Consider the following 27,802-nt stretch of genomic DNA (forward strand, 5'->3'; position numbering starts at 1 on the left):
CGCCAATGAGATTGTGCGCACATCCTGACGTCCTGCATATTTTGCTATCCACAGGGATGGGTCCGGAACAGACCCCGGGGATACAAAGAGTCTACTGTAATGTTTTTTTCCTGAATAAATTGTGTTTCTTTCTGCCAAGCCCTACTCTTGCTGTGCCATTTTGGTACCATGTCCGTGCAGTAGTTACTGATTTTACTGTGGCATGAGTTTACTGCAGCGATGAGGTTTACTTGTAGCTGGTTCTTGTTTTCTCCCTTTTCTGTTCTTTTTATTAGAAACTTTGATTTAATTGTTGCAGTGGTATTCACTTTGCCCTTTCAGGATGTGGCTGGTGTTATGTCCTTACCAGCTCTCAGAAGTAATCATTGGAAAGTACATTTAAACACAGGGAAAGTTTATTTGAAGTTCAAGCAAAGCAGCAGCTCTTTGTAAACAATGGAAAGATTTTTCAGGAGAATGCTGTTATTGGTCAAAATGTGTCATGGTGGAAAAGTAAGGCTCAATAGTACGTGTAGTACTATGCATGTCGTACGTGACAGGTCTATGCAACATGTCATTCTCCAAGAGGATTCCACTCCACTAGCTAGGAGCGACTGTAATTTATGGGATTTGATAGCATTGTAGAGTTGAAAGAAACCACAAGTCCAAGCCCTTGCCGTACAGGAACTCACAACCAAAGCACTCCAGACAGTTGGCCATCCAGACTCTATTTAAAAACCTCCACCACACTTCAAGGCAATGTATTTCACTGTCAGAAAGCCTTTACCATTAGGAAGTTCTTCTTTATTTTTAGGTGGAATCTCTTTTCCTGTACTTTGAATCCATTGCTCCATGTTCTAGTCTCTGCAGCAGCAGAAAACAAGCTTGTACCATCCTATATTGCTCCTCTCCTATATTTTGCTGTTTTTGCAGCAAGGGGAGGATTGGCTTTGTCAGGTAGCATGTATGGCTATGGCGGTAGTTTGTGTGGGTTTTGTCTGAATGTGGAAAAGGTTTTAGACTACAGCTTCCAGAAAAGCTAGGTTTTCTGGGAACTGTAGTGCAAAAAACAAAAACAAAACATTTTCCCAAACTCTGAGGCTAGGAGATGAAGAGTCTAGCAGAATCTAATACTACCTCATTGAATAAAAACAGGAACGAGCCATTTTATGCATTTTGTTTTTCACATGAGTACATTTACAGTTTTATTTTAGCCCAAAATATGATAGGATGTACTCAGTCAATGAATGTTTGCTAACATGCAGTACGTCACAATATTAAAATCCTTTCTAACCTTCTTACATAACTTTTTTCATACTAAAGTAAGTGGCACTCAAATGTGCTTAGTTTGGTTGAATTTTGCCTATTGACTCTGCACCCCAACCCCCAAAAGGTGTGGCTGAAAAAAATTCATGCAGGAAAACTTTCAGTTCACTCTTAAGCATATTTCTTAATCTTTTTTGATTAATGACTTCAGGCCGGATTTATCTTAAAAGATATCAAGTAAATATTAATGGAAGACAATTATATAACGTAACAGATTTCCAACTAACACTTGCCAAGTTCTCTTTCTTTCTTAAAATGACATGATCTTTCTTTCTAAATAGAATTAACTTGTCAGACCACTACATTTTCCGTATGGAGAGCCAGAGTGGCTCAGTGAGACAGATATGCCAGGAATACTTGATCAGATCTCTACTCAACTGCAGTTATCACTTGGTGACATTGGCAAGTTACAGTCTCTGAGCTTAACCAACCTTACAGGGCTGGTGTTGATAAAAAGGCAGGCTGTGTGTGGGAAGCACATGTGTGGCATTTTGAATTCCCTAGAAGAATCGTCGGGTAAAAATAATACATTAGTGAGGGACTGTGATTCTTGTTTGAATGTCTTTGGTGAAAAAACATGGCAGGTGAGAATGATGTCAGTCTTTGGAATTTTAAAGTCTGAGTATCTGAAGGATCAAAAAAAGGATGTGGCAGGCATTATTTCTGTACGCTTCTGTGCCAAAGGCCACTTTGCTGAAAGGCCTGCAGTGTAGAGCACATGTACAGCTGCTGAAAAGTTGGTGGAAACAAAAAAGAAGTACTGTGACTGTTTCAAAACTGCAGGCTTGATTTCTCAGTGCAAAGCACTAGTAGACATAGGATGAAGTACATTGTTTTTGTCATTTGTTATAAGGGACACAATTTCACTATGCCATTGTATTTAATGGGACGAGCATCCATGGATTTTGGTATCCATGGGAAGTTCTGGAATTAAACCCCAGTAGATACAAAGGGCCCACTGTATATACACAGTAATCTTGAGTTTTTCTATTCCCAGTGAGACAGCTAGCCTCCTATAACTTTCCCTCTTCAAAAACTCTTCTTTAATTTATATATAGATACATGTGTTTGTGTGTGTGTGTGTGTACACATAATTAGATTATTTGTAAAAAGGTTTCCCCCCACTGAAAACACAGTATTCAGCATGCACTGTTCCAGGATGATATGTTCACAACTGCCTATCATTAGTTTTTGTGTGTGTTCATTTCAGGCAAACAGCACCAAAGAGTATTTCCTTCAGAGGACACTACAGAGCCTTGAGCGCTATTTCTACTTGATAGCTTTCAACTATTATCTTCACGAACAGGTGAGTCGTCTTCTCTGAACTCCCAAAAGATTAGTGTGCATTTTTGTATCCCTTCCAGGGGCTCCCAAGTGATACATTGCAGATCCTCATGGCATGAGACAGAATTATAGAAGCAGGTTCAGGATTTAGGATCTGCACACAGAAATGCATGCCAGCTTCATGCTCATTTTTTCCCTTTCTTGAAAACATTTATATCCTCTCTTTTCCATTGAAAAGCAGCCAAGGGTGGCTCATAATTTTTTTATTTATCCTGTCTTTCTTCCACAAACAAGATTCAAGGCAGCAAGGTTTTATGAGCTATCTATTTAATATGGAAGCATAACAACTCAATATACAGTCATAAGAGAAAAGGGAAAATGGGAACCAGTGGGCAACAACAAAGGCTGCCAAAAGTTGTTTCAGATTAAAGAAGAACATTTTAGCTGTTTCACAGACTAAGGTGGACAAGTGGGGTCTCTTTCACCGAAGGCATTTTACAGTTACAGTTGCCCCTCCGTTTTCACGGACTTCAGATCCGCGACCCTCACTTACTTGAGAGGAGCAAATGGGGGTTAAAATGGGACATTTACCCATGGCCGCTCGCAGGTATGCACCCCTATTCAAGCCTGTGGGGCTTGAATATCTGCGAGTTTCCGGTTTTGCTGAGGAGGGGGTCTGGAATGGATCCCCTGTGAAAACAGAGGGCTGATCCTAATGAGGACACCCAACAGGACTTTCTCTGTAGCAGCACCTAGGAAGTCCACTAGCAGAATTTTCCTTGTTTAATAGAGCTTGGGCAGATTTACACCTCAACAGATTCTGATCTCAGATCATTTAGTTCTGCTCTAAATAATCTTGTATATGATCACAGTTAATAAAGGTTGTGCCAGTGAGTTTTATGAGAGTGAAACATGGAATAAATCACCTTACCTCATAGAAGTGGTTTGGATAGTTGCCATTCCCTCTCCCTTTTCCATGTACATTTGCCCCTCCTTTCTTGTGGACTTGAGGTTCGTAGTCTTGAATATTCACGAAGGGGCGATCTCTGTTATTTTCAATGGGGCGCGCCCCTGTGGCTTGTTATTCCTTGGAGGCAATGGCAGAATCAATGTGAAAAAAGCTGCCAACACATATTCTGTGTTGTGTGTCATTACAATGAAAGCATGTGCCCAGTTTTAAACATCATGAGTCAAAGAAAAGAAAATGTCAGTACAATTGTCAAATCAATGAATCCCTGAGACGATTTAGTATGTGTGCTCCAAAAGAGAAAAAGAAGCCCCATCTTAACATTTGTGTTGCAGTAGTATCAAATTTGGCTGTTTTGTATACCATTCCCTCTAACACTCCCCCCCCCTCAATCAACACAGTGTGATCTGATGCTGAAATTATGGCTGGATTAGTAACAGCAGGGAACTGATGTACCCAGTGGAGTAATGGAAGCATAAATGCCTTTGGTGCCCTTGTTCTTTTTGTCCACTATTTAATAAGAATTACTTGGGTTCGTAGCCGGTTCCTAACACTGTCATTGTCTGTTTTTTCTCCTTTCTTTCTTCTGTACTGGCAGTACCCCCTAGCTTTTGCTCTCGATTTCAGCAGATGGATGTGCAGGCACCCTGAGCTGTACAGGCTTCATGCAAACATGAACTTGTCGGAGCTGACCATCACAGGGGAGCAGATCACAAAAGGGGCACGAGTACTGGTGAGTGAACAACTGTGAATGTTTTGGGTCCTCTCCTGTCAGTCTGTCTTCACTGTCTGATTCATCAAATCTTGCATTGGGAGACATTTTGGACAACAGCTTTTCTGCCACTGTTTCTTTGTAAGAACACTACTTGTGCGTACTGTCAATCTTGGGTTAAGGAATCCGATTGTTTCTTTCCTCCTCCCCACTCCCATTTGCAACTGATTGTCAGCACCCTTGTGGTGATACAATTTTATGTTTCTTTTCAATGATTTGGTCTCAAATTGTAAGTGAGAAACAGTCTTCCTGACATTTTATTAAAGTGTGGTTGTATTTGTGCATCTCTCCATTGACTGTACCCATAAGAACCTGTAGAGATCAAGCAAATCCTCTGTTATCAAAATATACTGAATCACATTCATTTGATTCTGGTGCTGTAAATTTCCATTCTTTAGCTTTTGATTAGTTAAGAATTTGGAAGGAGTTTGCCAGTGACTGCTCTAGATTCTTCCATTATGTTCTTGCAGAAGCAGGGAGTGTTTGAGGAGACTGCTTTTAGTAGAAGGTGTGAAGAGTACCCATTTAACCACAATCTCTAGTATTTTAATTCTGCCACAGGTGGTGGATGATCGGTTTTCTCCAGATGTACTCAGCACAGTCAAAGAGATGAGAGTGGCCAATTTCCGGAGGGTTCCCAAGATGCCTGTGTATGGGATGGCTCAGCCAAGCTCCAAGGTAAAACAGATAAGACAAGGCATGGTATGTCTACATGGGCCATTTACATTGGTTTCCCTCTGCCCTTGCATCACCAACCTAGACAACACAGGACAAAAGGCCTGATTTCAGTGCTGATTGTCTTTATTTGGGAAGGCCAGTTCCACACTGAATCTAGGCCATTTTTGCCTTAAACCAGTTCGGTAAAATTCACCATTTGCTCTGGATCTTCCAGGAAAATCTGGTGGCTGTTTACATTGCGCAGAGTATTCTGAAGGAGAAATTTAATAGGAATATCAATAAGTGTATTTTTTTTTAAAAAAAATCTACCTTTTCTATAAAGACAGTTGTCACGTTCATTATATGTTTTAACTCACTACCCTTCCACCAAATGCAGAAATCTCTTTTTACCACCACTGTGCTGTTATGCGCTCAGAGTACATATTTTTGTGACTGAAACACCTGCCCATTTAGACTGGTTATAATCAAGGAATGGTCTGGAAGAAACACTAGGAGCTGGAGCATACTACATATTTTTTACATATATTCATCTGGATCCACTTGAAATATGATGGGAGGAATGGGAAAGATCTGTCAGTAATCTACAAACCCCACAGTCTAACCATCACAGTTACTTTTTTTCCCTTTAATGCAGTCATGACTGTGATGATCATTTCTGTTTAGGCTATTGGGAGTGTCTTAAACTACCTGACAGATGCAAAGAGGAAATATTCTCACATCTTGTGGGTTAATCTTCGTGAAGAGGTGGTTCTGGAGGGGAATGAGCAAACTTACACTCTCAGGGAAGTTTGCAATCTGGATCAGCAGATTACCGTTCCAGTAATGTCACCTGACCAGCTAGAGGTGAGAGCTGAGATATTTTTGACTTTCCATTCTTTCTGCAGCCGGGGCCCTAGTACTCTAAATAAAATTCTCATCATTTGGAAAGGGTTGCCGAAAGGTGTCTTGGGAGTATGTTAGCTATAGTAGTAGTAGTAATAATAATACTAATATTTATTTGTATCCCGCCTCTCCCTGTATTGGATTGAGGTGTGTAAGTGATTTCAGCTAGGATGGAGTATGTGGAGTGTTGGCAACTGGGAGGGTGGTGGTGGGTTCTGGGTGGCAAAAGTGATTGTCCATTCTATTTTTGCACTTCCCACGTAATTCATCAGTGAAAATGAAGCATATTCCCTTGTACAACATAGACATGTGCTCAGCTTCAAATATTAAAACTTATTTATGGAGAAGAGGAAGTCCAAGTTGCTCAAACTTTCCCCATTATATTTTCCTGCTTAATATTTGTTTCCTAAGAGTTCATTATTTAAATCAGGCAATGATTTTGTCATGAACATGTTGAAAAATATTTATTTCCATTCAAATGAAGCTCAAGATTGCCAGTGGTCATGTTGGCAGAGGCTTTGTGGCAGCTATGATACAAAAAAGTAACTTTTCCCAGCTCTGATTGCAATATATAACTGACTAAATAATATGACAATTCTATTTATTATTGGCTGCTGTAGTCAAAGTTACAAAGTTCCTCATGTGCCCAGAAATATTTTGTATTCCTCTCAATTCTGTATAAGGCAATTCTATATCTGTTTGGTTCCAGATCTGCTTTATTACATTCCACACAGATTACCAATGGATATAAAATCCAGCTCATCTAACAGCATAACATATTGAGGGGATTTATAAAGGAATATACAGTCCTCCCTTGCCTTACGCAGGGGATCTGTTCCGAAACACACACACACACACACACATGCATAAGGCAAATTAAGTGTATGCTCAAGCCCCATTCATTTGAATGGGACATGCCCCCATGGCGTGCAGTGTGCACCACAGATGCCCCCATTTGCCATATTAAGGCTCGCTGTCCACATGACCTCCAGTCCATGTATAGTGAGTCCATGTATGGCACGGGTGCACTGTATATATAAGATATACATATAGAATATACAGACCTGGTTTAAACTGAAGCAAGTTTATATATGGTTTTTATATAGGTTTTTAGACTTCAGAGGAATGCAGAAACTTTGTGGATGCATGAAGGCATGCATTGTATTTCCAGGGGACTTATTGATCTTATAGAATTGTGGAACATTTTTCACATAAGTATGGGATTACCAGCCATTTACTCATTGAAAGGAAGTCCACCTTCCCTACTCTCACATCTGTTCATACAAGCAAAAAATATGAAAGTCAAGGCTTCCTGTTCCTATTTGTTTGAGAATGTCTCTCCCAGTGTCCCCTAACTTGGTGCCCTCCCACCATATTGTACCAGTGGCAGTGCTGAGTGGGAATGATGGCAAGTGTAGTGCAACACATCTGGAAGATGGTGGGTTGTTCTCTTTTTGATGAGTAGTGACTTTATATTGTTTTGGTTTTGTATGGCCTTATTATATGTCTTTCAGAAATTGGAATCTGTCTTGAAGAGTGACTTGCTTAAATCTCAGAAATGGATTGAAGTTTATCTGGAACAGGAGAAGCAGATGAAAATGTTTAAAACCTGCCTGACGATGCAGGAAGTATTTAATCAACATAAGAGCACCTGCCAAGGGTTGGCATACAAACGTATCCCAATTCCAGACTTCTGTGCTCCCAAAGAAAAGGTAATTGCTGTACAGCCCCTCCTCCCCTTTCTTCCATTTGTAGGAAAAGTGATTATAGAAGGTGTCCAACTTTAAGAGGACTGCTGACTAGTATTTTCCTAGCAGTTGTGTCATGGGTGCTTTCTTTGGGAGATAAAGTGTTTAGTAGGGAAAGAATTGCACTCCTGTACATGCAGTGTAGAGTGGCCTTGAGGCCACGTGTTTGTCTAGGGACAGCACAGGGACCCATTACTTCCTTCTTTGTCTTTCTAGCTTGGTCTATGCCTGGATTCTTCCACAAGTATGGGATTACAGTTCCCATCATTTCAAACTAGCATCTTGTGTCGGGTGGACTGATTTGAGCTATAGCCAAGCATATAAGGAGCACCTCAAATTAGGGAAACCTTGGCTTAGATGCACTTTTGTAAGTTAGACCCTTATAAGGACATTGCTGCCCTCAGTTGGTCTGAATTAGGTTAGTAGTTATGTTTGGCATTGATGGCTCTGTGTAATAGTATAAGAAGAGATGGGCACTGACTCTTTTATTTAAACATTACTCAGGTTTGTCTAGTGTTTGGATATATGTGGTAGAACTTGAGTCACTAGTGCTGCATGCTTAGGGTGGGACTTCAGGGACTTGGGAATTGGGAGATCCATGTTTAAGTCTCCACTGAGCCATGAAACTCATTGGATGACCTTGAGTCAGTCACTGTCTTGCAGCCTGACCTATCTCACAGGATTTTTCTAAGGAAAGGGGGAGGCAGAGGAGAGTCCCATATGCTACCTTGAGCTCACTGGAGAAAAAGCAGGATATAAATGTAAGAAATATATAGTTTATATCTAGGCTCATTAAGCACCAATATGGTCACCTGATCCAAGTCTATGTTTATACAGCTGTAGCTTTATGTAGAACCGAGTTCAAACTCATTACAGGAGTATGTTTTAGTTGAAAGGTAAAAGATGCCTCAGAAATGCTGTTCAGTTGTCCAACTGAGTCATTGTGGAATTAATGGATCATAGATTCCCAGGAAAGACTAAACTTGTTTGTGTCTTTTGTTTTCTCTCTGTAGAACTTTGATCAGCTGCTAGAAGCAATGAAGGCTGCTCTGGCTGAAGACAGCCACACAGCTTTTGTGTTCAACTGTCACAGTGGTAGAGGAAGAACCACCACAGCCATGGTTATTGCTGTCCTCACCCTTTGGCATTTTAATGTACGTATGCATTTGGAGGGCAATGTCTCATTCTTTGAGTGGCCTGGAACTGTGCAAGGAATAAGCCAAATATTTCTGATTGCTGGGCTCATAATCCTTAATGGGAAACATGCCAGCTTTTACACCAACTTTGGAAGTTTAGAAAAACAGAGGTAGAACACTAATGAGACACCTATTGGTATTGGTAAATGATGGCCAGCTTTGTATCCCAACTATAAAAGAGTTGGTTGAGGAAATCCTTTTTGAGAATGACCTCTGTTTTATAGAACAGGCTTACTGTTCATGTTTATTTTTGTTTTGATTTTATAATGGTTCATGATTTTAAATGAAATCTGCTGAACTCTATTTGCAGCCATGCTGGAGGAGGGGTGTGTATATGAGCCCAACACAAGGATTCTGTTAGGGTAGAAAGTCTGAAAAGTCGAAGGCCAAAATAAAGCTGCTTCCGGTCACTTTGGAGGTATGCTGTTTAAATGGTGCATGCATCCTAAGAGGTCAAAAGCTGTGCCAAAGCCGCGCTCCAGTCCTAAGGACTGGAGCGCAGTTTTGACACGGCTTCTGGTCTCTTGAGATGTGTATGCCATTTAAACAGCATACCTCCAAAGTGACCTGAAGCAGCTATATTTTGGCCTGTCTGTTCGGGCCCTACGCATAAACAACTTACTCTGAAATAGTTCTGTCCTGATGTTTTGAGCTTCACCTCCCATGCTTCTTCACCATTGGCCATGTTAGTTAGGGCTGATAGGAACAGATATCCATAACATCCAGAGGGTACCATGTTTGGAAAGTCTTAGTTAAGAGATAAGGGAAGAGGTTCATGTGTAAAATAACAAAGACAAAGGAGAAATGTCTGGATCTATACTCAAAATTTTCCTGGGGTTCTTTTATGATATATCACTAACTTACTAAATACCTCTAGACTGGATAAAGAATTGTTCATAAATTCTATAGTAAGCTTTAAAGAGAATTTCTTGCAGGGCTTAAGAATCAAACTCAAGACCCCTCATGTTGTTGCAGGGAATCCCTGAAATAGTTGAGGACGAAATTGTGAGTGTGCCTGATGCCAAGTACACTAAAGGAGAGTTTGAGGTGAGAATCAACTAATAATTTGGGATTTGGATTGTTCTTTAAGCAGCAGTTCTGAAATGGTCTTTAACATTTGCATTTATTTGTTGTTGCTGTGTTCCTTGAAATTGTTTCCTACTTAGGGTGACCCTATATATATATATATATATATATATGTATACCCCTACCTACCTACATATGTACACCTCCACACCACCACAAGCAGTCGGCCCTTGACATTTGCAACTTTGGCATTCACAAATTTGGTTATTCGTGAGTTTTCAAGGGCTGTCCCGGCCCCTCCCATGCTGGGGACAGCTTGCCAGGCATCGCAGGGGAGGTGGGAGTGGCTCGTGTGCTTATTCACAAATTTCCCACATTTGCGGTGGTCTTATTCCCCTGCAAATGTGGAGGGCTGACTGTGTGTATGTTTGTGTGTATCATTATTTTATTTATTTTTTTGTGGGTTTTGTGGGCTATGTGGCCATGTTCTAGAAGAGTTTATTCCTGATGTTTCACCGGCATCTGTGGCTGTCATCTTCAGAGAATGCTTGCACGGAAGTGAATGGGTTACAACATATTTTAAAACAATACAGATTAAAAACTATACAAATCTTTAATAACAAACAGTATAAATATAAAAGTTATCTAAGAGGTAGTTAAACAATTTATTTTGTTAAAAACATTAAAATTTGTTTTAAACATATATAAGCCATAAAAACCCACAGCTCATCATTAAAAGCTTATCCCATTCAGCTTCTAAAAGCCTGATGGCATAAAAATCTTTTAATAAAAATGATGTCACAAATTTTCCCTCCATTTTTCTTTTATCCTTTTACAAAGCAAGCAGGACAATATAATGCCAAAGCAGAATATAAAGAGTAGAGTTCTCTGCATTACAGCTCTTAGAATCCATGAGCCAGTATGATTGTATGGACTGAATTTCTGGGATTTGTGGTTCAATTTTTTTTTAAAAAAAGCTTTCAAAGGTCTGGCCAAAAGTGATCTCTGGGGGCAAGTTTGTTTCCTTGTTACTCCCCCAGAAGAAATCTTCACCAACTCAGTATTCACTCCTTTGGAGGGGACTATTTTAGCTTTATGATAAGTTGTACTATTGTTTTTATCTGATAGGTGGTAATGAAGATTGTCCAGCTATTGCCAGAAGGACACCGAATGAAGAAGGAGGTAGACATGGCACTGGATACTGTGAGTGAGACAATGACACCCATGCACTATCATCTGAGGGAAATCATCATATGCACCTACAGACAGGTAAGATTGACCCTGCAAGGGTAATCACAAGCTTTTGGATGTGATTTTTGAACTCCTGTTTATCTCTTGTTATCCATCTTTTCTTCCTATATTGCTGTTTCACAGTTATTTAAGATAGGTAGATATGTTTCTGCTCGGTGATTGACAGAGTCAGATGTGCATATAAGATGGCAGGGGTATAATAGGAAGAAGATCACACATCTAGAAGGAGATATTGATTGCTGTCTCATAATGTAAATTCAGAGCTTGGTATTAACTCATTAAGCAATTGATTTGCTAAACTTGTCCAGCAATTTCCCCTAATACACTAGATTCCCCAGTTAAATTTAAAACCTCTGCTTTAGATTTCCTAATTACTGCTGAAGAAAAAATACTGCTTTAGTGAATTATGTCATTGGAATTGCTTAGAATTCATTAGGGTAGGGACCTCTCCTTCTGCCACACTCAAGAAAACCAGGAAGGCCTGATGTCTCAGGAGAAAAAATATTAGAATTTGAAAAAAGTATCATATGGCTCTGTTGTAAGGCAGGCGAATTTCTTTGGGAAGACTACAGGGAGTGGGAAAGGGCAAGAGAGAACTTTTTACAATCGAGGTGTCAGAGAATAAGAGCTGCATTTGGAAAAGAATAAAAGGGAATCTTGAAATTTAATGGAATAGAATGGGAGGGGGTATGCAAGTCTCAGTTAAACTGAGAGCCATATGCAAACATCCCAGTCTCAAATCCTACTTCTGGTTTTGTTCCATTCTTTGTATCAAGCCTTTGTATTTCTGTATTCAGCCAGGAAATTCATGTTTTTTTCCTAACCAGTTTCATCTCAATACAGAGTTGGGCAAAGTGTGTCTGTATGGCTGCATTTTTGTGACTCTCAGTTCTCCTGGATTTGCCTTTTTCTGGAATAAGGGGGTGAATTGCTTTTCCAAAAATGCATCTTTTATATGAATGTTAGTCAATTTCCAATGTGCACAATAGCATGGCAACTCACAAGTATATCCTCTGCAGCAGTTACACTGAAAAAAGCACTAAAGATATACCTACTTACCAGAGTAGATATGTTCCTGGGCTTGATTTCCTTAACTTCTTTAATTTGGTACCAGAAGAAGAAATAACATGGGTTCCTACATCCCAGTAACCTTAGTTCAACATGTTTCAGCATACTTTTTGTTCAAAACTAGCAATAGGTATGTATTAAATGATCAAGTGAGCCTTGCATAAGGAAACAAAAACATTCTGAAGCTTATTCAAAATGGAATGACTTTTTCTTCCACCAGTCTCCTCTTTTTTATGATTTCCATTTTTATGGCCAAATGTATAGAACTGTGTTTTTAAAAAATGGTTGGAGGTAGCTTGTGAAGGAGTCTTGTCTGCTTTCCCCCTTTCTCTCTGTTTTGATATTCTTGCATATTCTGAATAGATTCTGGAGGCATCTTCTGTTTACCCTTCCTGTTGATGGCAGGCATACACATTATTTTTGAGCTCAAGCTTTAATGCATTGTTTACTGCAAACGCATTGCTGCAACCTGGCATGGAAAGTTTGTACATCTCCAGCCCTCCTTCACAATCCTTTCAGTACCAATGTTGCTAGCTAGCTAGAGGATAGGGAGGAAAAGCAGAGGCTGAGTGGGCACAAAAAGACGATGTAAAATGGAGATTCTTTGTCTCTTTGTTAACTGAGGTATACTTGTACTTGCATTTTTGCATGATTTTTCAAGGATGTTACAGGAACTTTAAAAAAAAGAGAGAGAAAGATAGGGTGTAGAGGAAATATATGTCCAAATTTATTATTAAATTATTTATAAATACATCATCTTTGCCAAATTTCAGCTTTGGCCTCCTGTATCAAAGATCTCAGGGGAACTTCCAGGTAGCATTAAAACAAGTTAAACGGTTTAAAACAACACAACAATTTTAATAAATCTGAAAACATATTAAACAACAGTAATAAGTTAAAATATATTTAAAAGATTGAAAAGTTTTTCAAACTATGTACAACTTTATTTAGGATGAATTAACGAGGCCCAAAGGCTTTGAAGAACAGTCAAATTTTAACTTGGGAACATAAATGGCATGAGTAGTTTGAATTTTAAAAAATTCTGGGGCCTCTCCTTCCTCCCCCCACCGAACCTCCCCCCACTCCTACCATCATTTAAAGCATTTTAAAGGGAAGTAGATGAATGCCACAGCCCTATTCTGCCCCAAGGTAGGCGTTTGAGGAGCAGTGGTGTCACCCTTCCCTTATGGTGTCACTTGGTGCGGCCCGCACCCCCACACACACAAGTGACACCATTGCTTTTCAATGGAGGCTGTCTTTTGGTTTGAGTTTGCCCCAACCTGAAAAGATACATAACTGAGCTCCTTAGTTCAGAATCTAGAATTGTGACGGAAAAAGTTGATGCTGGAATTTGCTTTTCACTGCTGAGTTTACCACCCTACCTATGTTGGATTTTCTATACCCAACCATCTTGGCAAATACTTTGTCCTCCCAGGTATCCTGTATGTTTGCATAAATCAATAATCCTCCTGTCTTTACATGATTAAGACTAAAGGCTGAGTCAGGACTAATTCACACATGATGTTAACTGCATGGTAGCAGTCAAAGTTATTTTTGTGAGGGTGGATCTGTGTGTCATCAATATGTATGCAAACTGTGAGTTTTGTGGTATAAAACTATTGCATGGGATAAGTTAATGCCATCTTTGCAGCCTCGCAGGAGCCATCATTATTGCAAACAAGTTGCTCTAGACAGGGATGCTGAACTATGTGGCCTAGTGTTTACAAACCTCATGACAGTTCACCCCTTATGAAAGCATTTTTCATGCATTTTTCAGTGCTGGCCTGTTTTAACTAAAAAACTTAGGATTCACAGTTGCAACACTAACCTTTAGCCAACAGATGGCAGGCTAACTCCTATTGATTTTCTGGTAATAGAGAGGAGTAATGTTTAAATCACATTAAGGGAGAATGTTCTTGTATGTTCCTTTGTCAAGGTCTGTCCTCCCAACTAAGTATTCCAACTCTTCATCCTCCCAACTAAGCATTGGCTCATCTGTACATAGACACTGACTGATGATTAGCGCATGTGAATAGACCAGTTTGTGTAATTTTTTTTAAAAAAAATATTATATTGAATATATATATAACACTGCAATGCAAATGTAGTTTTGACTCAAACTTCAATCAACCATGTCTATGTGAGTATGAAGGCTTTGCTTCCTCCTTCACTCTGAATGCAGTGCGTTGAGCTCTGCCTCAGAATAACTGCTTCATGTGCATATGAAAATGTGCAACGTGAAAATTGGTGGATGAAATGTAAACCCAGTCTCACTGTGCTATATTAGCTATCCTTGAATTTAATATTGCATGAATTTTAAATAACCACAGATCATTTTACATAAGCTGCACAATTCATTTTTTTTTAATCTTCATCTTTCAGTCTGCTGAACACTAGTGCTGTAATTCTTTACTAATTTTCTTCTTGAAATAAAATTTTAGCAATTTTCTTACTGCTGAAAGAAAGTCTTTAAAAACCACACATTTTTGAAACCACTTTACAATTTGAAACTTACTCTACACAAAATTTGCACCAAGCTGCTTTGTACAGAAAACAGCTACTTTTGTGCAGGAAACAGCCTTTTTTTTGCACAGAAAATAGCATTTCTCTGCAGAAAATGCTGTTTTCTGTATAGAAAATTCACAAAGCAATAGCATGCACATTTCACGTAGGATTATGGCTGTGCTGGTTGGAGGTGAAGAAATGTGCAGTCCAAGAACACAAGCCCCATCCTGCTATTAGGGATTCAGGTGTTTGCAGTGAGTATGAGATGCCACTGGGTGGCAGGTTGTAACAGTTAAACTCAAATCAAGGCTAGTTCCCAATGGTTGAGATGGTTGAGTTAATATGCATATTAATTGACAAATTTAAGCGTAGAATGATTTGAATCAGGCCTGGGGTGCTCCTTTACCCTTTCCTACTTAAATTTCACAGAGATGGTGTCTTGCAAAATACTGCTCTATAGAAAACATGCCGGGTAACTGTGTTGGCCATTTAGTGATAGTGATGGCCAACTGAAATGTACAATATACTTGTTGCAAGCTTTCAGAGCTCCATAGGCTTCTTCATCAAGCAAAATGTTACAAACCAAACAGGAGGGGGAAAAACAATTGGAGATGTTAGGCTAGTGTACAGCCGGCATGGGTGAAATACTGTCCTCAATCTGCACCCAGTCCCCATTTCTCAAAATTAGAAGAGTTTTTGTTTATTTTTGTCTCTAACTCTTGTTGATATCCTATAGTACCCAGAGAAACAGAGAAGTCGAGGGTAAATAACTATTGGTGGTTAGCATCTTTATGTCCCAATTGAGAGGTGCCAGAATTATGTGGCTGATGAAAAGAGCTTGTTGTTGGGGTGTGCTATCAAGTTGTTTTCAACTCAAGGCAAACCTATCATGGGTTTTTCTTGGCAGGTTTCTTCAGAGGAGGTTTGCCATTGTTGTTCTCTGAGGCTGAGAGTGTGTGACTTGTTCAAGGTCAGCCAGTGGGGATGAAAAGAACACTGGAGCCTTTTTACACTACCCAGTTATAGCACTCTGATTCCACAGAGTTGGGATTTGTAATTTGAGGAGGCACTGAAGCTCTCTGGCTGAGAGTTATAAATACCCCTCCTTTGACTGCATATCTCAGAATTCCCTGAGATGGAGCTGTGACTTTTAAAGTGGATCTCTATAATTGCATAGTGTGAAAGAGACCCTGGACTGAATGAGGTAGTAACCCAGATAGGCAAATCTCCAATTAGACAAGAAGAGTGTAGGACAGAGTCTCTACACATATGAGAGAAAAGCAAGTTCTTTTAAAGGCTTTTAAAACAGCCTCTCTCTCTCTCTCTCTCTCTCTGATTTATAGCTTCATAACACCACACCCTTCTAAAAGTACTGCTGTGAAACCCGGTTTTCTTCTTTGCTGCACTGTGGCTTTGCACCCGTGCGCTTCTTGGGTCTCACAGCATTTCTAGGTTGGTATAAAATGTAAATACTGAGCAATAGGATATAAGCCCTGTGTTCTTTCCAGTAGACTTCTCTTATATCTACTGAAAAGAGTCCTCTTTGCAGTGACCTAGAATCAACCCTGCTGCCTGTGGTGCTTTTTGGGAGGGGAAAAGAAAGCCGGAAACTTCCAAAATAACAGGAAACTGTCAGCTAGCCTGAGCTCAATCTATAGGATTTGCGACTGTAAACTAAAAATAAATACAAGTTACTAGTGTTATGAGTGGAAATTTCTGGTTGTGTGCTTTTAAAATAATTTGTTGCTGAAGTTTCAGAGAAGTCCAAATGATAAGCACCCCGGGCCTGATTTCAGCATCCTTTCCAGTCTATCTTCTTTTTCTCATTCTATGAAACCTCTTGGATGTATAAAGAAATTTGGAAAATATACCTGCTAGATTCCCTCTGACTCTTGCCTGGCTTGTCTCAGGTTCTGAGTGTGACTGTAGCAACATTATTGTGCTCTCCCAACAGATGTGGTTTGAATTTAAGATTTTGGAGTCTTGGGCAGGTTACAGACCGCCATTAAAGTACGGAGTCATTCCGTACTAGGGTTAGGAAGGTGCGGTGCTTCCGCACCCCCTAACCCTAGTACGGACTGAGTCCGTACAAAATGGCGGCTCCCCTTCCACATGGGGGCCGCCATGAGGACGTCACGACCGCGCTGCCTCTATACGGGGTGGCACGGATGTGATGTTCTCGCTCCGTGCCAGGGCGCCTACTGCGCCCTTAGCGTGGACCAGGAAGGAGCTCCATTTCAGAGCTCCTTCCTGGTTTGCGGCGCCGCTTTGCGTCACTGGGCGCAGCCTTCAGACGGCTGCGCCCAGCGAAGCAAGGGAGAAAGGGGCCAAGCGGCCCCTTTCTCCTTCTCCCCGCCGCTGCGGGGTGTCCTTGGGGCTTGAAGCCCCAAGGACACCCCTTTCCAGGCTGCGGGGAAGGGGCCTTTTGCTGCTTCCCCGCAGCCTGAAAAGTGGCGGATCGGGGCCTCAGCGGCTGCTGTTCTGACAGCTGAGGCCCCAATACACCGGGGAAAGGGGCGGGTACAGACCGCCCCAAATGGGCGGTCTGTAACCCGCCATGGTTTCTTTGTATGAGAATCCCATTGGTGTATTTGTTTCAGATTTACAAATTATGAGTCAGTTTGTGGACTGTCAAGACCTAGGTAATTTGTGTTTAACGTTTCTGAGCCTGCAGCTTCACCATTCTCTTCCTGGATTGATCAAAGTATACCTAGTCTACCCACCAGAAATGCACCCCAAAATATTTTCTGCTTACCCCATTGCCTACTTCAAATGAGTCAAAGTACTTCATATGCATTATCTCAGTAAGGTAGATTAGGGATAGCCCCATATTCCAGGCTGGGATATTGGTGCTGAGGCTGAGAAAACAGTAACTTTTCTAGGATTACCCAGGGGTTAAATTTAAAATTAGGTTCCTGTCTTAAACTGGTGTGCCTTTTTATCCGGTAATCCTTTGGTATTACAGTATTTTTCCCATATGTAAGGCCCTTGCTGTACCTGTGACTTGCACATACTGGCAAGGAAAGGATGGAAGTGATGTCAGCTTCATTGGTTGCCTTAATTTTAATATGAACCAGAAATCAAATGGATGTTCATTGGCTTGTTAAGGATCCATTGCCAAGAATTTAGCAGTAGGTTCCAGCTCCGAAATTTGCTGGTTACTGCCCTGGGCTGCATCTAAGATGTCTACTTGCATATCACTTTTAAAAAAAGAGTAAACACACAAAAAGAATAAAGGTTTGCATAAAAATTGCATTGCAATTCAAAGTACTGTAATATACTTTAAATATAAATAGACTACATCTTACAATAGTGTGGAAGAAAATGACCAGCTAATACATGTTCAATCTGCTACCCAAATGCAGTGTTTGATGAGCAACTTCAGGACTTCTGTTCTCCCTTCTTATGGGACTTACTTTTCTGTGGACTCTATAGCCCTTCATATAGATATAGTGCAACTTTAAACAGTGGACTGCTCTCTGCAAAACAGGGCACTTGCCCACTTTTGGCTATATTCAGTAGACTGTTTCTAGATCATAGCTGTGCTGATAAGAATTCCCTAACAGTGGAATACTAATTTACACATGAGATATATAATAAGCAAGATTGATCTTGCAAATGGCCCCTAAATTGTACTTTTAAAAGGGACCTTTGCATATGCTGGCTGCTGTACTGAATATTCTCTGTACCATTTTCAGTCCAGAAATATTGCTTATGGATACAGATATGTATAGAAAGTTTTCCCTTTGGGGGGAGAACCAAAGCCCCCCCCCCTTAAAACTCTAGGTTGCTACTGTTTCTGTGTCACTTCCCTTCTAGACTGGAGATTTATTCTCTTTGTTCTCCCAGGCATTGTAGGAATGGTTCTTAGTGCTTTTAGATCTTAATTCCTTCTGTTTTGCACCTAATTTTACTTTGGTATTTATGTGTTTTAGTGTTTTTTCCATATTGTGCTGGTTTTATCCTGACTTTATTATCTGCTGTTCTACAGTGCTGAGAGAACTCTAGTTATTGGATGGTCTAAAAATGTGCTATAGAAATTGATAAATGTTCATATGAACCATAACAGCACAGTGTGGGATAGTGGTTTGAGTGGTGGACAACAACTCTGGTAACCAGAGTTCGAATCCCGACACAGCTATGGAAACGCACTTAGGCAAGTTACATTCTGTCAGCCTCAAAGAAAGGCAAAATCAAATCCTATCTGAACAGATTTTGCCAAGAAATCTTTTTGACAGGTTAACTCACTATAAGTTGGAAATGACGTGAAAGCACAGAACAATAGTGAAATATAATACAGTTTGCCTGCCGCAGATTCAACCATCCATGGTTTGACAGTATGTATATATATGTGTGTGTGTGTGTGTGTGTGTGTGTGTGTGTGTGTGTATTCCCAAAAGCAAACCTTGTTTTTGCCATTTTATATAAGGACATCATTTTACTATGCCACTGTATATTATGGGACTCCAGCATCTACAGATTTTGGTATCCATAGTGGGTCCTGGAGCCTAAGCCCAGCAGATACCAAAGGCCCACTGTACTGTACTTGCCAACAAATGTGACTTGAAAGCTTGTTTTCCTTCTAACATCTCCTAAATGGTTCATCCTGGTCTTTTTCAAGAAATACTCAGGGTGGGTTTGCCGGTTTCTTCCTCTGAAATATAGCCTACAGTGCGTGGCATTAATTGATGGTTTCTCATCCAAGTATCCAAGCTGACCATACTTCGCTTCCAAGATCAGAGGAGGCCTGGTGCCTTTAGGCCACTCTTAAAACTATCTGATACATGTTTTAGGCTAGTTTTTGTGCCACTAGGACCCCCTCCCCCTTTCCTTTCCCTTTTTATGCTACAGCACAGTAAAAAGGCTCTTTGAAAACTGCTACTTTGCAGGAAAATGCTTGAATCCTTTGGGGTTAATGAGTTTATTATGTACAAATGTGGGAGTATTTATCTGCCTGGTGGTATTAAATCACCAGAGGCACTGTTCTGGTCAGGCTGCTTTGGACTGCCTTTGCACTGTTGAACTGCTGCTGTTTTCATCCTGAGGATCCAATAAAGCTGACTCTGGGGGCTGGAACTGGTTTTCTAGCACAGCAGTGGCTTTCCTTTCACTGGGATAAATGGGTTCAAGGTGACAAAGGAGAAAGCCCTGCCCTGCCCTAACTTCTTTCTGAAACACTGGTTGGTGTTTTTAGTTGGTTTTCCTCCCCCCCAATTTTTTTTTTAAGTGAGCTCAGGTGCCTTTTAAAATCATGTGCCAAAAATTTCAAAATGGTAGTCTTTGACCCTTCTCACAATATTGGCACAAAGCTTCCTTTCTCCATCCTAGCAAGGTCAGTGGAAAGTCAGGGGGTAATAATGGGCCCTTGGCTGTTAAGCCACATTCAGATACTCCTTAGAGAGGACAAGTTGGTGCACTCAAAAATCTTTGCCTTGCTCTGGTCTGGTTTTAACCTTCAGCTACAGCCAGAGAAGGCAAGTTCCTCCTCCCTCCTTCCTTCCTAGGCTTCTTTTGCAACTTGTACTGATGGTCCAATCACAACCAGATGTGGCCTCCTTGACCTTCCTGGGATGCCTGCCACAGATTCTTATTTATGAAACAATGGAGCTTTATTCCTTGTTGTTAGGCTTCTTCAAGTCAACTCCGAGTTATGGTGACCCTATTATAGTGGTTTCTTGGCAAGATTTCTTCAGACATGGTTTGCCATTGGCTTTCCTCTGAGGCTTAGAGAGAGTGACTTGCCCATGGTCACCCAGTTTCCATGGCTAAAAAGCATTTCAACCCGGCTGTCCCAGAATCCCTAGTCCAGATCTGCACAATTTAGCAGTAGATAGTGGCCAAAATTAAAATAGGTTCAACCTCTTTGGGCCACAGCTAGATTTTTAGCAGCACACTTTCCACTTGAGGGGCATGCGTTTGTTTTTCCTCCTCCTCCATTGTCTGGCTCTTTCCTAGGCGAAAGCCCAGGTAGTTAAGGAGCCTTGGAGACAAACATTGAGCCGTACTAGTTAAAGTGGTATCAAACTGCATTTTTTCCTGCACCATGGGTGCAGACTGAAAGAAAGAAGCTGTAAGCATAGGCTTTTGTAGACTTGAACCTACTTCCTCAGGTGCCTAAAGAACTTTCAGCTGGTCTCAAAGGTGCTACAACATTCTTTTGTGTACTAACTTTAAAGCACTATTTGCTGCTGATGCTATTACTACTACTAATGATAATAGTAATTTTCATTTTGCATGTGTGTAGTAAAGCCAAGAGCAGTATGTGCAGCACAGAATTGCAGAAACCTCTGTAGTTATGCACATGTTTGGGAGTTTGCTATTGAATAGGCCATTAGTTAGGTCCATGTCTGGGTTGTTTTTGTTGTTGTCAAGAGAATGGGATGATGGCCAAGCAAATAATTGACACTAAGTGGTGTGTGCGTGTTGGGGGAATCAACAGATTGTGGTAGCTACCTTGAAGGCTTGTTGGCTCATTCCTGTGTGAACCAAGAATTGTACTGAACAGTGCACAAGGCAACTACATTGGCCCAATGCTCATAATGTGTATTTGGATAACAATGTGCAATGGCTTAGAAGGAGACAATAATTTGTAGTGACTTCTAGGAATTTTTTTTAAAGGATATGGTTTTTTAAAAATACATACTGCCCTAAAAATAGAATTAACGGCTTTCTGCCTACTCTGCTTTGTAGGACATATCTGAATAACCCATGTCTGACACTGACTGTAGTTTGCAACCCAGTCATCTTATTGAAATCAATGGCAAAACCTCCCACTGTGTTTGATGGAACATTGGATCAACATTGCATTTGGAAGACCTCCTGTTGTGAATGGCTATTTGAGGAGTCATTGCAAAGTCATTGTATCTGCCCCATTCTCCTTGCCATCCCTACTGAACTGAGCTTACATATCAGGAACTTTACCCTCTCTCAGCCACACACAAGCACAAAACTAATTATATTAGTTTCTTCTTGAACATTGGTGACCAACTCACTGTAAAGATAAAGCATAGGTCAAGATCCTATTTCAGTGTATACCTCTGTATTCAGTTCCTTGCCTTCACACCACTGGGTCAAGAATTGGGAGCAATTCTTGCTGCAATCGCTTATCAGTGGAGGAGAGAGGACAGAAGGTGATTCAGACTATGGAGAAGCCCCTAGCCTCAGCTTCGTCATGGGAGGAAGAAATGGGAGTACACTCTCAAATGCAGTGTGCTTACCTTTTCCTTCCCCTGGCATCTCAGAGGAGTCAGATCTTCATAGTCCAAATCTCCTCCCCCTAACCTCCTTTCACCACCATTAAGTGATATCAGTCCTAGGTCTTGACAGCTGCCAGATGGAATGCAAAGCACAAATAAATAGTGTCCTTTGCATCCCCCCCCCCCCCAAACCTGTCCTCTGCACATGGAAATCACTAACAGGATGCTGGCTGTAATCTGTACAATAATGTCATCTGCTTCCTGTCAGCTTGAATCCTGTCAACTTTCCATTCTAAAACCAAAGTGTTGGACTTTAGACTTTGAATACATGTTATATTATCCTTCTGTGACTTCTTAAAATTTACTCATATAAAATAAAGCACTGAGAGGTACTGAGAGACAATGTAAATGAGAAGTATTTTTGATTCACAATATTGTTTTATAATCTTGCTCCTGCTTGTTCTAGTTTCAGATAGGTGAACCTCTTGGTACCCCATCTGTACTCTATTGGACACTTTGTTAGCTCTACCCCAGTGCATCATCCACTTCTACATCCAGTTCTTCCAGGATTTGCATTTCAACTCCCTGTTTATAATTTTCAGTTGTTGCATGTGAAGTGGTCAGGTGAAGGCTGAGGTTGTCTTTCACAGTGTTGGAAGCTCTTGCAAAAGCCTCTTTTGCAGTGCCATCCTTCCTCTTAATTATTCAGTGTTCTGTGCATAATATCTGCTTTTATACAACACTGTGTGGCATGAACATCTGGAATTCAGCGTGCAGAGAGCTCACTGGACCAGGCTTTCAATCGGGAAAAACAGTGTTCTTTCCACAGCTGTAGGGGCTTAATCTGCCTTTTATTTTCTTTCTGTGTTAAAATGTTTGCCACTGGATTACATTACTAGTTTAAATCTGGCTGTATACTATATGCTGGCCAGATAAGCAGACCTCTTGCAAATGGATGCAGAAATTGCGCCAGCTAAAAGCACAGTAAAGCTAACTGTCCCTTGACTTCCTTTGGATTGTTTTTGAGGATGACAAGCAAGAAAACTCCAAAAAGTGGTAGCAATTTTCATATCTTGCCTTCCTTTTATATTTGATAATATCAATTATGTTAAATGTTTTGGCTTGGGAACAAAATTACTGTCTTGCCCCTCCTGCCCCTTACTTGTGTTCCTTGAAGACTTTAATCATGGAGATAACTTCTGGAATTGTGTGAGATGGACAAGGAGTATGTTGGAATGGGAAGAAATCAATCAAAATTGGACAGGAAAATTCAGTCCAACTTTGATTCAGAGATGGTGTTCCATTGTAGTTGCCAAAAGATAATCATGAATTCATTTGCTTTCTTTAAAAAACAAAAAAACCCTCTCACTTCATTGTGACCAAAATTTAATCTTGCTCAGTTCAGCGAAATGCCTGCATATAATTGCAAATTGCTACCATCATATTAAATAATTTTTGAGCCACTTCCACAAATTAGAATTATTGGAACTTCGTGGTCCACTCTATTCTTCCAAATTTCCAGGAATACAGAAATTGTAACTTGGCTATGGAATCCTCAATTTGTGAATTATTCCTACACAAAAGAATAAACCAGGTCTTTGTAATTCCAACAAATCTTAATTCATTGTTGCTTTCTATTAATTTCTTTGATATTTTTATTGCTCTTTCTCCTGGAAAGTTCATATTTCCCCTTCAAAATGAGAAGTCAGTAAGCATTTGGAGATGATGTGCAGAGGTGGGTGTAAGGACCCTGTGTAAATTGTCTGGACAACTTAATCAAAACAAAGAGCTGATAGCAGCTTTGATGCCATGTTTTGGTACACAGTTGCTTCTCAAAGGTCTGTTGGGATCTGCCAAGTCTACACTGATGTGTGTGTGTGAAGTGGTCATCTCACACCTTATGAATGAAGAGAGTATGGCCTATTATACCAAGCTTAGTATTCACAAGGAATGGAGAGTATTGTGGAACAAAAGCAGTAGGCCAAATATAACCCAGCTCTGAACTTTATAGAATACTTCAGAAACCTTGTTGGTGAACTTTGTTGCCTAGATGACACCGAAACCCAAATAGAACCTGAGCAGGAATCTTAACTCAGCATCTGGACCCTCTCTAGTTACAGCTGAGTTGCCGACACACACTGTATCTTAGCTGAGATTGTCAAATCGTATTCCTTTGCTCTTTAGCTCTTTTTATCCTAATATTTTGAGTGATTGAAAAGAGGTCTTGAAAGAACAGTTTTAAGTACTGAATAACTCATGCCAAAGCTTTCAACATTATCAGCTGCGAAGCTTACTTAGAAAATATATTGTGCCCTGGAGAGATGTGCACCAGCATCTTTACTTTGCTAGTGGGCAGATCATAAAAAGCTACACTTTCTCTAAAGTACTTTTAGAATGATAGATAGGAGGCCCCCATTGGTAGGGGAAGAAAGAAGTTCCTCACTAGACTGTAATGATTTCACCCCATTTGCTAGATCTTTAATACATAGTAGACAGGTTGTCTGCTAAGAGGGACAAATGGCTTTAGCAGATTGAAATATTCTCTGCCTAACTTGCCTTTTTAAATTGTTCATTAAACAAATCCTCTTGTATTTTTGAATGGTTCCCTCATGTAAAACTTCCCCAAATCTCCATGCATGTAGTAATATTTGTATCCTATGGATATGGCTGTACAAAACCTGTCTCACTGGTGTGTTTAGGTTTTGCTGCATAAGCAAGAAAGCTTCTTTTTGTTTTTTATGGAGCATTCAAAAATATGATCCCTAACTTGTAATGCCACATTATTCTCCCTAACTTGCAGACTCATTCCTTCTTGCACACTGCCAACAACATCCTTTAGCCTCCCAAAATTTGTATGTTGAAGTTATAATAAAATACCTTTGTGAGGTTTTGTTTTTGTTCACCATGGGTTGAAATCGACCTGAGGGTAATTAACAACAAAACACCTTAAATCTGTCATGTTGAAACTAGGTATTATTTTGTTTCACTTATTAGAAAGAGGTTTAACCCCCTCCTTCTCATTATTTCACATGGAAGAATGGTTTGTCTTTGTGTAGGGAAACATAGTGCCTATTCAGGCCCTTCACTAGTGTGAAAAGGAATCCTGGAAATTCAAGATGAAAGAGAGTCCTTCCTTTAACAACTTTTAGGAACTCTCCTCTGTAGGCACTTCTCAGACTTCAGGGGCTGCCTTTCCTTCCTCCTCTCCTCAAGCAAAGAGAATCCTTGAAAGTTGCTAGGTTTACTGTCTCAACATTCCCAAACAGAATGGGCTCCTCAAATTGGACTTTGGGCTGTGATGTCAGGGAAGATATAGAAAGCTAGTATTGCCAGCCCAAAAACTAATGATGGCTTCTGTACCTATGTAGAAAAAGGAATTTCACCAGTCGTTGCTTGCCATGCAACTAGGCAACAAGTAATACCCACTGAAAATTCCTCTTCTACACATCCATTAAAGGTACAGGAGCCCTCTCCAGTTTTCACACTGGCAACCCTATAAGCTGCATTGACTCATAAGAAAAAGTCCCAAAATTTACAATAAGAGAATCCTATTATTGAGCAGGATGCAGTAAAAATCTGCATGGTGAAGTGGTAGGAAGCTATAGCCATCTTTGCATACCCACATAGATGAGGCATCTGTCTCTGCCTCACTCTTTTCCATGGAGATGCTTCATATCTGCTGCTTCAGTTGGTCCTCAAAATGTTAATTCTAATCATAAATGCACTATCCATAAATATAGGGATCACATTAAGAGATTTGTCTTGTGAACCCAGTCTTCAGGTGTAGGATTGAAACTTGATGACTTTAGATGCTGGCCCACAAGCCTTGCTTGTTTCTCAAACATCCCTCCAGAAAATCAAATATTTGATCAGGATATAAAGGTTATTATTTTGTATTCATCATCACTACTCAGTCATGATTTTGACGCTAAAGCGGGGAAAGCGGAACACAGCAGAAAGAGAGGAAGACCGCAAACTAAATGGCTTGACACAGACCTGAACCTGCAGGACCTGAGCAGGGAGGTACTTGATAGGGGAAGATGGAGGGTATATTCTGGTTGGAGCTGGTAATTCTCACAATAGCTGTGAAGTTTTTAGGTCACTTTCAAATGAAATACCTGTAAAGAAGATGGCATTATCAACCCTTATTTGCACTAGAAATGGAGTGGGAAAGTGTTATTTTGATCTTTGTGCCAAAATTTGGACACTCTACCTGCTTCTGATCTCAACCAGTAAACCAAATGGCCGTTTGGACCTTAGACTATCGAATTTAGGGACCAACCAGTCCTCAGCTGCTCTCCCATGAAAACCAGAGCATTTTATTTTACGTCAACCAGGGAAGAATCTACATTATCTAATCCAAATACTGGGAAAGTTCTTCTTTTGTACTACAGCTTCCCAAATCCCCTGGCCAGAGGGTTCTGGGTGTCCAAAAAAGTAACTTTTCCCAATTTTCCCAAGCTGTCTCAGAAAAGGAACAGTGGGGGAACTGTAAATGTAGTAAAGTGTAGTAAAGGGGCTTTTTTGTGACCCTTGTTTGAAACAGAATAAGCAAATGCATGTGTTAGCAAGAGCTCTTGAATCAATCTGTCCAAACTGAAGCTTGGCAAAACAGAACTTTATATTTAGGTATGAAGATACAAAAGATACAGAGAGAGATGCAGCTAAACAAAACCAAAACAAGAGAACTCCTAATTCTTCCATTATACAGGAAGCAGAGATTATAGGGGACTTTCTAGGCCCCATATAGTTGCTAAGCAACATTAAGCCAAATTTGTAGCCAGGCCTATTAATTAGAGTAAGTTAACCCTTAGGGTCAAACAACAGGTTATATCAAACACAATGTGTGCTGCTAAACATACCTGCTTTTTCACTTGAAAAAGTAAATGTAGGCAATAGTAGATTAGGAACAATACAGGCACGTTAAAAATAATAACAGCCTTCCACCATCTGACCCTCCCAACAGTGCTGATTGTTTTTTTAAGTCAGTGGAAGGCTTTTCCATCATTTAATGCCCATTTTTGAAGCCGCTCAGTTTAGGCGTCTGAATTTTTAGACAAAATGCAGATGGAGAAAGCTCAGGTCTTGATCCAGATCAGTACTGTGCATTTCACATTTGAGTAAAAAAATGAAGTAGCCCTTAGTGTATACTAGTTTAGTTTGTTCTTGAGATGCAGTTTTTCTGTGTGTGAACTACATTCTTTCACCATCACAGCATTGGGTATATCTACAACGTCCGCTTAATCCGGAGCCAATCTAGAGCTTTATGCCCTGGACTGGCCTTGGACTGATCATGATGGTGACCACATCACTGGGCCATATCTAGTGTGATGCTGCATTGTTGTGCTCATGGGCCAGCCAATCCTCAACACAACAGCTCCACTGCATCGTCCCCTTGTCCGCAGTGCCACAGCCACCACCGCTGCAGCTAAGGTTACTCTACCTCCTTCTTATTGATCTCATAGGTGTCCAGTTCTGACCTCAACAGAAGTGATAGCACTGGCCAGGCTCTCTCAGGGAGCTGTTTGCCTGGCGAGGCTGCAAGAGCAGCAACCTGTTTTCAGAGCCCCATTTACTGCTTCTTCATGGGCAAGAGCTCCATGTAATGCCTGCTCAGCTTGCCACCACTTCTGATGAGGACAGAAACGGGTGATTCCTTGTTGATCAAATGTTTCTGTCCTCAGCTCCATACCTGTTTCTGTTCCCAGCTTCTGCCTGTGACTTCAGGATGAAATTGACATTTCCCACCAGTGTAGATAAGTCACTTATGGAGGCAAGTGCAATTTTTTAAAACTGAGTTGATACTTCCAGGCTTTTCACCACTAAGAAGGGGATTATTGTATAAAGAAATATAGCAGCCTTCTAACATACTGCATTTTTAGATGTTTCTGCTCATAGTCCAAACTTGGGGAGCATCTGGTTGT

The 27,802-nt window shown here is 40.5% G+C and overlaps 1 protein-coding gene across 5 annotated transcripts in view; it reads left to right on the forward strand.

Annotated features, from left to right (window-relative positions):
- Positions 1-27,802, forward strand: part of PALD1 (phosphatase domain containing paladin 1) — a 135,973-nt gene that overhangs the window by 82,142 nt on the left and 26,029 nt on the right. For all 5 annotated transcript variants that reach the window (XR_016280086.1, XM_089510427.1, XM_089510425.1 and 2 more), the window contains 8 exons: positions 2,516-2,611; positions 4,155-4,289; positions 4,890-5,006; positions 5,670-5,849; positions 7,403-7,600; positions 8,650-8,790; positions 9,808-9,879; positions 10,987-11,127. Coding sequence is in view for 4 of the 5 variants with exons in the window: in XM_089510427.1 (XP_089366553.1) it covers positions 2,516-2,611; positions 4,155-4,289; positions 4,890-5,006; positions 5,670-5,849; positions 7,403-7,600; positions 8,650-8,790; positions 9,808-9,879; positions 10,987-11,127 (1,080 nt within the window). In the remaining variant the exon portion in view is untranslated. The remainder of the gene's footprint in view (positions 1-2,515; positions 2,612-4,154; positions 4,290-4,889; positions 5,007-5,669; positions 5,850-7,402; positions 7,601-8,649; positions 8,791-9,807; positions 9,880-10,986; positions 11,128-27,802) is intronic.

Source organism: Sceloporus occidentalis, unplaced genomic scaffold (assembly GCF_023333645.1).
Source record: "Sceloporus occidentalis isolate IW3139 unplaced genomic scaffold, rSceOcc1.0.p SCAF_2, whole genome shotgun sequence".
In the NCBI taxonomy this organism is placed as follows: Eukaryota; Metazoa; Chordata; class Lepidosauria; order Squamata; family Phrynosomatidae; genus Sceloporus; species Sceloporus occidentalis.